The sequence below is a fragment of the Chelonia mydas genome, chromosome 13 (genome assembly GCF_015237465.2).
Source record: "Chelonia mydas isolate rCheMyd1 chromosome 13, rCheMyd1.pri.v2, whole genome shotgun sequence".
Taxonomy (NCBI): domain Eukaryota; kingdom Metazoa; phylum Chordata; order Testudines; family Cheloniidae; genus Chelonia; species Chelonia mydas.
Window position 1 is genome coordinate 36,139,823 of NC_051253.2, and position 10,391 is coordinate 36,150,213.

Consider the following 10,391-nt stretch of genomic DNA (forward strand, 5'->3'; position numbering starts at 1 on the left):
ATTTCCCATGGCAAGTGAGTCCTTCATGCCACAGAACAGCCACTCGCTCCTTGAGAGTGGCCTGAACTGGCAACATCAGAGGAAGGGCAAAAACCTCTGCAGGGGGCAGTTCCAGTATTGACTTTCCAGAGCGTTTTCTTTTTCCTATCCCAGGTCACTTAGAAGTTGAGTTTGACCCCAAAGTGGGAAGTTTTATCCCCTTCTGATCTGTGGAGCACCCCGGTTGAAATCCACACCTGCGCAGTGGGGCCAGCATGAGGACTAGACGCCAAAGTCCTCAGATGGGGGCTTTAGAAGGACTTCCTGTGTGGGCTGCAGGGGATTAGAAGATGAGGAGGGGACGCTAGGAGCAGGACTCCTGGGTTGTAGGGTTGTAACCCCAGCCCTGGGAAGGAAATGGGGTCCAGTGGGTAAGATTGGGGGTGGGGTGGGGCTTCTGGATTATTTTCACAGCTCTGGGTGGTGAGTGAGATGTAAGGGGTGAGGAGGGGATGTGAGTCAGGTCTCCTGGGTTATGTTTCCAGCTCTGGGAGGTAAGCGGAGTCCAGGGGGTTAGAGCAAGGGCATTTGGCTGCCAGGACTCCTGAGTTCAGGTCCCAGCTCCTGGAGTTGAGCAGGGTCAAGTGGGATAGAGCAGAGGGGGAGAGGCTTGGAGTCAGGGCTTTTGGGCTCGATTCTTCTCCTGGCACAGGAGTGAATCTTGTCTCAAATGCCCCTGCAAAGATCATCCACTGCTTCTCTGCTCATTAATCATTAACACCAGAGTTCACCTTCAGGGACACAGACTGAGTGAATGGAGTGTGTGAACCAATCCCAGCTGACTCATTTCATCCTGGTGGGGCTCCCATATCCCCCAGAGCTGCAGGTTCCCTTGTTCCTCTTCTTCCTTCTCATCTACCTGTTTACGCTGTGTGGGAACCTGCTCATATTGCTGGCGGTGGCCTGGAAGCACCAGCTGCACAAGCCCATGTACTGGTTCCTCTGCCACTTGTCCTTCCTGGACATGACGGTCTCCTCAGTGGTGGTGCCCAAGGTGGTGGCCGGCTTCCTGCCGGGCGGCGGGGACATGTCCTTCTAGGGCTGTGTGGCCCAGCTCTTCTTCTTCCACTTCCTTGGCTGCACCGAGTGCTTCCTCTACACGGTCATGGCCTATGACTTCTTCCTGGCCATTTACAAGCCACTGCACTACAGCGTCATTATGAACCACAAAGCCTGCCTGTGCTGGCAGTAGTGACCTGGTTAGGAGACTCCCTGCACTCCACCATACAGACTGCATTCACCTTCCAGCTGCCCTATGGCCAAGGGAATAGGGTGGGATACATCGTCTGTGATATCCCAGCTGTTCCGAAGCTGGCCTGCGGGGACATGGCGCTCAACGAACTGGTGACATTTGTGGATATCGGCTTCCTGGCCTTAACATGCTTCCTGCTGATCCTGATATCCTATGTCTACATCATCTCGGCGATCCTGAGGATCCACTCAGCCGAGGGCAGGCGCTGGGCCTTCTCCACCTGCCTGGCTTATGTCACCGTGGTGGTGACCTACTATGTGCCTGGGTTATTCATCTACCTGAGGCCAGGATCCTGGCACCCACTGGATGGTGTGGTGGCTGTATTCTACGCCACGTTGACCCCACTCCTGAACCCCCTCATCGACACGCTGAGGAACAAGGAGATGAAGGATGCCCTGATGAGACTGGGGGGCAGAAAACTGCCGGGGCCCTGAGCTATGATTATCCTGCTTCTAACAGGAGCTTCCTGAGAACTGACCAGGGAGAGAGGGACTTGGAGACAGAAGTCAGGCCTCCCCTGTTCTGCCTCTGTTCTGTGGGGGAGCTGGGGTCAGTGGCTTGGAGTAGGAACAGCTGAAAGTCCATTGTTCATTCTCCACAGTCCTCACTCACTTTCACCAGGCTAGGGCAGAGGGTTGGGGTGTGGACTCTGGGCTGGGGGGGGGGTCAAGGGGTTAGGTGTGTGGGGGGGCTTCTGGGCTGGGGCAGGGGGTTGGGGTTCAGGGGAGGTGCAGGCTTTGGCTGGGGGTGCAGGCTCTGCGGTGAGGCCAGGGATATGGGGTTAGGGGTGCAGGAGGAGGCTCAGGGCTGGGGCAGAGGATTGGAGCACAGGAGGGGTTGAGGGGTGCAGGCTCACGGCAGTGCTTACCTTTGGTAGCTCCTGGTTCAGCAGCCCAGAGGAGTTACGGCAGGCTCCCTGACTGCCCTGGCTCTGCATGACTCCCAGAAGCAAACAGCATATCCCTTTGGCTGCTGGGCAGGGTGGGCAGGAGGACTGTGCACACTGTCCATGTCTGCAGGCGCTGCCCCCGCAGCTCCCATTGGCTGCAGGTCCCTGTCTCCAGCCAATGAGAGCTGAGGAGTTGGAGCTTGGGGTAGAGTGTGGGAGCAGCATGCAGAGACCCCCTGGCCCTGGCCATCCCTGCACCTAGGATCCAGACATGCTGCCACTTCCAGGAGCTACACGGAGCCAGGGCAGGCAGGGAGCATTGTGCAAAAACGTATACAGGTAGGGTCTTGTATGAAAGCTTGTAGTGGTCTGAGCTGGATGGTGAAGCTGAGGTATGAATACAGACTGTGATTATGAAACTCTGTCTTATGCTCATGACTGGTACTACAAATCCCAACTCCACACAGCAGGGAGTGGGGGGTCCTCCCAAGCCTGTTGTGTACACAACACAAACCCAGCTAGAGGCTGTCAAGGCTGATTCCACACTCTGGCACTTTGGAGCCTGCAAGGACTCCAAACATTAATATTTGCCACTCCAGGCTGGTAATGCTGCCACCACCCAAGTGAAAACACTGCCTTTTGCCAATTGTAGCAGGACAGTCACCCCGCTCTGTCCCTGAAGGGGTTAAAGTCCAGCCCTGGGAGAGGGCTGGGGCTGAGAGCCAAGAAGAAGAGGCTGGGAGGCAGCCAATCAGGGCCAGGCTGGGCCCTATAAAAGACCTGCCGGGCCAGACGGCAGGGAGTCGCTCTCCAGCCTTGGAGGGAGAAGGGCCTGACTGCCTGGGAACAGAGGGTACCTGAGGCTGAGCAGTGCTGGGGAAAGGCAAGAGGAGCTGGGGAACTCCAGCCTGGCAACTCCCCAGGCTGAGGCCTTGGTAAAGGCCTGAGGAGGTACTAGGGCTCCAGAGGGGCAGCCTGGGGATAGGCAGAGGCAGCTGGTCCAACCTCTTTGCCAGTGATGGGCGGCCATTGCAGACATCAGTCTGCCCAAGTGAGCGGGGGCTCGATGATGACTTGGAGTTAATTGGAGTTAATGGGGAAACACTGAAACAACGTGAAACTGAAACGAAACTCTCTCTCACACACACACAGGCCTCTATACAACCCCCCAGGAACATGCGGTCCAGGCAGACGGGGACATAAAATGGAGGCTTCTGGAATTGTTGTAAAATGCCATAGAGTCTATGGCCAGATGGGACCATCAGCACAGCCAGTCTGCCCATCTGTATCTCGCAGGCCACCAACACCTCCCAGCATCCTCCCACTAAAGCCAACACATGACATTAGACCAAGACATTACATCCACAGGCAGAAAACAGGAGTGACTGAGGTGCATCATTTCCTGGGGTGGAGGGTCCCTGCACTGGTGGGGATTTGATTTAGTGAGACATATCCAGGTGGCCATGGCAGAGGAAGGGTAGAAAACTCCGCCGTCACTGCCTGGGGGGAAATTCCTTCCCAGACCCACATAAGGTGAATGTGGCAAGACCTGTTTATCTAGGTTGCTCTCATCAGCCAGCTCTGCGGCTGCCCTGATTCAGAGGTGCTGCTACATCTCCAGTGATGCTGATGGGGGTCTGGCCACATTGACACCAATGGAGCTCTGGTGGATTTACACTAGCAGGGGTTACCCACTGCTACTCTAGCAATGGGCTTCCCGCAACCTTAGCTTGGCTGCTGCCCCGCAGTCCCAACCCAGAGCCCCCTATGATCTGAGCCCTGGGATTCTCCCCACAGTGCCTGGCCTGTCTGAGCGATGCCCTGCCGGGTTTTCACCACTAGATCATGCTCCATGCAGACTCGTCCCAGTAAAGCTCTGGAAGCTGCCAGAGGCACGTTAAAAGGATCTCTGTGTAGCTAGCAGCCGCGCAGCCCTGGGTAGCAAACGCCAGGCACTGAGCGAAGAATCCCGATGGGATGCCTGCTCTCCCCTGCTGACAGGGCCTGGGAACGGGACACCTGGGGCGAGGCTTCGCCTGGATTTGCGTCAGACTGTTAGCTCCCAGGAGCATGGTGAGCAGCGTACCCAAGGGTGAAAATATCATTCAAATACTTGGCTAACTCAGGCACTTTGCCACAGCGGAGACAACGAAGCGGCTGTTCCTCATCCCGGTCCCGTGACAGTGGTGAGTGTGTCTGAGCCGGGGAACGGCTTTTCTTTAGGGACAGAGGGACTGCCAGACCAGGTTAACCCAAGGTCCATCCAGCCCAGGCTCTGATCTGAGGCTCTGGTACCTGCTTTTTCATAGGACGCACGGTACAAGAAACCCTACAGAGGGGAGCTAAGAGTTTATCTGCCTCTAGTGAGTCCTTTCTCCCTAACCTCTCCCAGTTTGGGATCACCTCATTCCCTGATCAGGAGAGGACACCCCCCTTCCTGCTTTGTACAACCCCCCTGATTTCATGCTGGCTGTCATCTGTGCAGGCGCTCTGGACGTTGACTTTCCTGCGTGGGCAAGTGTTGGAACTGGAACTGAAATCATGCAATAGACACACGGGCCAACAGGGTCAGCTTCCAGCATCGTTCAGTGGTTTGTGACACTCGGCATCTCTCCAGCACGCCCTTCCTGCATCCAGCAGGCTGATGATGGGTGACAAGAGGAGAACCAGGCTAGATAGATAATGTGCAAGAGAAAAAAGTGGTGTGTATAGGGATAGATAGAGAGAGAGATAGATAATCTATAGTGATTGGTCAGGAGGTGACAGACTGGTAATCAGACTATTTATCTACCTACATTAGCAGGACATTGTTCACAGATGATGTGAGAGGAGACAAGATGAGAGGAAGGACGGTCCAGCAGTGAAGTCACGAGCCATGGATCTGAGAAACCTGAGTCTAAATCTCCTGCTCTGATGCGGGCTTCCTGTGTGTCTTTGAGCTGTTCTGTGCCTCAGCTCATAGGCTGTAAATCCAGGGATGCTAAACCCTGGGAGAGGTATTTTGAGGAAAAAATACATTTAAAAGTCTGAGGCTGTCACATGCAACAGTCACAAGGTCTAGATAGATACCGGAGGGGACGAATAATCGCTGTGCTATGGCTTGCAATGAGGGGCCGGTGGGAGACTAGTGTGAAAGGACCTCTGAGTTATGGTGGCATGCTACTCCATTGAACTGAGTGTGGGAGAGAGAGACAGACAGACAGACAGACACATACTGGGGTAACTTCTGCTCTGATTCGCGCTGCTCTAGCTACTGTTGCTCTGCATAGGGGAGAAGCAGATGGAGCCAGGAAACCAAACGCCAGTGACGGAATTCATCCTGGAGGGTCTCCCAAACACCAGGGAGCTTCCCTCTCTCTTCTTCCTCCTCTTCCTCCTCCTCTACCTGCTCACCCTGCTGGGCAACACCCTCACCCTCCTGACTGTGCTCTGCGATCCTCGACTCCATGCCCTGCCCATGTACTGCTTCCTTGGCCACCTCTCCTTCCTCGACGCCTGCCTCTCCTCCGTCACCGTGCCCAAGATCCTGGCTGGCTTGGTGGGGCCCGGTGGCAGGGCCATCTCCTTCGGCGGCTGCGTGGTGCAGCTCTACGCCTTCCATTTCCTGTGCAGCACCGAGTGCTTCCTCTATACGGTAATGGCTTACGACCGCTTCCTGGCCATCTGCCACCCCCTGCGCTACAGCATGGTGATGAGCAGAAAGACCTGCCTGTGGCTGGCAGCCGGCACTTGGCTCACCGGCTCAATCCATGCCATGATCCAGGCCTTCCTGACCTTCCGCCTGCCCTACTGTGGCCCCAATCACGTGGAATACTTCGTCTGCGACATCCCCGCCATGCTGAAGCTGGCCTGCGCCGACACAGCCACCAATCAAGTCGTCATTCTGGCCAACATTGGGGCGGTGGTGGCCAGCTGCTTCCTGCTCATCTGTGTTTCTTATACCTACATAGCCTCCGCCATCCTGAAGATCCGCACGGCCCAAGGGAGGCAGCGGGCGTTCTCCACCTGCAGCGCCCACCTCACCCTGGTGCTGCTGTACTATGGGCCCCCAGTCTTCATATACCTGCATCCCTCTTCGAGTCAAGCATCCGACGGGGTAGTGGCTGTATTCTATACTGCAGTCACCCCTCTGCTGAACCCCTTTATATACACCCTGAGAAACAAGGAGATGAAAAAGGCCTTGAGGAAACTGATTTGTGGACAAACACTTTCTCTGCATGCATAAGATAGATCCAACTCCTGGGAGACTTGCAAAGAAACCCGAGGACACAAGGTGCCCATCTCCCATGAGTGCAGGGTTCTCCGAGACCCTTATGGTAGGCCAGCCAAAATTTCTCTTCTATCTGGCCACTTTAGGAGGTTGTCATCTTCAATGCCATTCACTCCCTGAGGCTAGCCAAAGCTCTCCAGTCAGCACCTAGATTATTGTTCACAGTCTGAGCTCAAGGGTGGTAGTTTTTCAAGGTGGAGGAGTCAATGAGGAGGTGTCTCTCTCCCAGTGGGGGGGCTCAGCTGAGTTTCCCTGTAACAACAGTGTAACCGGTGAGGATCTAATCGCCTGGTACAATCAGCCCCGGGGCTGCCCCACCAGCCATTTCCTGGGGCTATAACTCCTCAGAGAAAGCAGGCCAGTTCAAACCGTTCACTGACTCATCCAGCCAGTCTCCGCTGCTGCATCTCATGGGCATGGAGATGGACTAGTTCAGCGTTGAGCACTGTGCTGGATTGACACAGCCATGGAAATTAACCACCCCAAATCTCTGTTATTGCAGAATTAAGGGTGCCCAGTGCACGGCGAGTGGCTGCACTGAATTCTGCATTAATCAACTTTTTGGACAGTTAATGTTGTTTTTCTGCTTCCCTTGGGGTTGTTGGGAGGCTAAATCCATGACAGATTTGCGAGTTGCTCAGACATGTCATCAGTGGGGTGAGGTGAGTCGGATCAGCTCAGCGTCACTTTGCTGTATTCTGAATCAAGGGACCTGAGTGATGAGATGTGGAGTAGAAGTGAGTTTCCCCAGGGAACGGGATGAAGTGCTCTCCCAGAGCTGGATCAGCCAAGCGGAACAGGCCTTGGAAGGAATCCCAACAACCGGAGACCCTGGTTTTATTGCTCATTACAACAATTTTGTAACATAATGTGACACCTACTAAACTTCCTTTGTCCTATGCCTGCAGAGATGTTAAAAGTGATGGCTTCATTGCAAGTGACAGGTTTCAGAGTAGCAGTCGTGTTAGTCTGTATCAGCAAAAAGGAAAGGAGGACTTGTGGCACCTTAGAGACTAACAAATTTGTTAGTCTCTAAGGTGCCACAAGTCCTCCTTTTCTTTTTTCATTGCAAGTGGTCTCCTACAACATGTGTGAACCCCTTATGATAAAGTATCTCATTCAACATGCGACCTGAAGAGAAGTGACAGTCTGACCATTTTAACTATTGCCGAAGCTGTGTTATCTTCCTTGGGGTTTTATTCTTTTACTTATTTCGGTTGTATCTGGAAAATAGCAAGAATAAAACTCCAGAGCATTGAAATCAATGGGAGGATCTGGGCCAAAGTTCTTTGTATTTAGCTGTGACACCCTGGTTCCCTCCTCCAGAGGTGGGCAAGAGCTCTGTCTAGCTCGAAAGCTTGTCCCCTCCACCAACAGAAGTTGCCCCAATGAAAGGTGTTCTCTGACCCACCTTTTCTCTCTCAGATCCTGGGGCCACCATGGCTACAACACGGCAAACAATATCTCATCTATCCATCGAGCTCCCTTATTTCGTCTCACTCATACGAAGAGAATTGAAAACTAGCTATAACAATGACTGCAGTACATTTCTTCCCCGTGGAATCATGTCTTACATTTATTGGATGCTGAATGTTAATAAAAACGGATACCATTTTTCAGTAGAAAGCCTGTGCAAGGCTTTAAACAGTATTTCCAGTTGTTGCCTGATTCTTTGTAATGATTAATCATAGCTGGATTGATTGCCAGTCCTGAGGATTTTTCACCCAAAGACTTGAAACTGCTTGGAAAACGTTAACTAAATAACCCACCTGTGAGGTGCCTCATTGCCTTTTGAAGGGTAGCCACCTCTGAGGTGGGACACCGTGGCTGTTTTACAGTGCACTATAACGGTGCATTACAGTAGAGGAAGAAGAGCCCTGTACCAAGTTCAGACCAAAAGAGTGAACAGAAGAAGGCAGAATGAGACAAACTGAGTCTGAGTTTGGACTGGACACCAGCTCTAAGGAAAAGTGACAAGGCCACTAGGAGCAGAGAGTTGGTTTCAAGTTTAACCCAAAAGAGGGAAATTCCCAATGCATCATGCCCCCTAGCGCCACTTTGGGGCATTGAGGTCAGCACCGACTGCGAGGGGCCAGCGCCCCCTACTGGACCTCCCACCTCACTCCCTGAAGCACACCGTCACACTGGGACTCAGAGCCATTCCCCAGCAGGGTCAGCGCCAGGAGCGGGAAGGGAGTTCAGAGTCACTGCCCCATTTGACACTTGGCACCTCCGACAAGCAATACAACAGGGCTGGGAGCTGGTGCCCGATGTCTCAGTGTTTCCACTAGTATGCGCCCTGGGAGTGGGGTGAGCCACTGCCAGATACTTTTACTGAGCAAATCGAATGACCCCTTTGCGCTAATGACCCTCAGCCATTAGTGGACTGGAACCAGTGCCCCATATGCCATTCCCATATTCACTAGCTCAGGGCCAGATTGGAGTTGAGGTGGCACCCCTTAATGTAGAAAGGCCCCATATCCTATTCCTAACCCCCTGAGCCAGCTAGACCCCTTGGCCTTGGTCCAGATCAGAGCCAGCTGCCCCTAGAGTGGAGAAGCCTCATATCCCATTCCCCACCCTGCACCACCACCCGAGCCAGCCCATCCCCCTGCTCTAGGACCAGATTGGAGCTGGTGCCCCCAAGAGGGGGAAGGCCCTGTATCCCATTTCCAGGCCATCCATGAGCCATCTGGCTGTCACAGGGTGTTTAACTGTGATGTGCCACTTTGTAGTTGTCTTTACCATCCATTTGTGAGGGATTGTTGCTGAGAAATTCTCCACGGAACCCGGGTCCATTTCATTGGCCGGAGTAAATCAGCGGAGTCCCACTGAACTCAACAGGTCTTGGGCTGATTTACCCCAGGTGGGGATCAGGTGTTAGATGTCTGCTTCTGCTTGTTACATTGTAATTGTTCTCCAGGAATTTTTGGCCTTGCTAATGTCTCACCTTGACTTAGCTCCCCTCTGCACGCAGCCGGGTTTCATTTAGCTACAATTCCCTTCTCTTTCCAAATATACACTCACTGTTTGCCAACATTTCTGCTGCGGCTAACAAGCCCCATAGGGACAATAATTCAAAGCTCTCCCTAATTAGCCCTGGGGATTACATACTTTGCAAGCAGGGAGCAAAGGCAACAATTAAAAAGTCAAAGCAGGGAGGAACTGCAAGTTTTTTAACGAGCCTCAATGGGTACCAGAAATCACGTGGTAACACTTTGCCCAAGCAACAGGGAAACACACTGCACAGCTCCTTAAAACTCTAGTTACAGCTGTGCAGCTTTGCGGATCTGTCTGCTTCACAGCCAGCGGCGGGCCGGAGGCTCAGCAGCCGTATTTTGGCTACTCTGATTTACACCAGCTGGGGATCTGGCACCACGGAGTTTATTATAACTACACCAGTGCACCCAGCTACAGGTGTGGCCCGTTGACTCCAATGGTGCTAGGCCAATTTCCAGCCACTGGTCATCCGGCCCCTGTCTATTCTGGGCCCTTAATTCTAAATTCCCTGTTCTGTTCATTCCCTCTGGGGCACCTGGGATCGCCACTGTCGGCAGACAGGACAAAGGCAAGATGGACCTTTGGTCTGACCCAGTCTGGCCGTTCTTATGTTCTTATGTACTTTTTATGAAGACAAAACTGTTCTGTGTAGAAGGATAAAGTGTCTCACACAAAATAAGAAGAGAGATGACAGACTGTCTATTTTTACTATTGCTGCAACTACCAGGGTTACATTCCGTAGGGCAGTGGTTGTCAGCCAGGGGTACACGGGGGCAGGCAGAGGTCTTCCAGGGGGTACATCAGCTGAAATGTCAGTACACTATTTATATTCCAATTGATTTGTTTTATGGTTAAAAATGAGAAAGTCAGCCCTTTTTCAGCAACACTTGTGTGTTTTTATGTCTGATTTTGTAAGCAAGTTGTTTTTAAGGGAGGTGAAA

The 10,391-nt window shown here is 52.9% G+C and overlaps 1 protein-coding gene and 1 pseudogene across 1 annotated transcript; both read left to right on the forward strand.

Moving 5' to 3' along the window:
* The first annotated feature begins 793 nt into the window (after window positions 1-793).
* LOC102940070 lies at window positions 794-1,725 on the forward strand (annotated as a pseudogene).
* A 3,735-nt stretch (window positions 1,726-5,460) lies between these two features.
* LOC102940291 (olfactory receptor 10S1) lies at window positions 5,461-10,129 on the forward strand. Its single transcript, XM_037915246.1, has 2 exons — window positions 5,461-6,371; window positions 10,102-10,129. The coding sequence occupies exons 1-2, from the start codon at window positions 5,461-5,463 to the stop codon at window positions 10,127-10,129; spliced, it is 939 nt and encodes a 312-aa protein (XP_037771174.1).
* The last annotated feature ends 262 nt before the right edge of the window (window positions 10,130-10,391 follow it).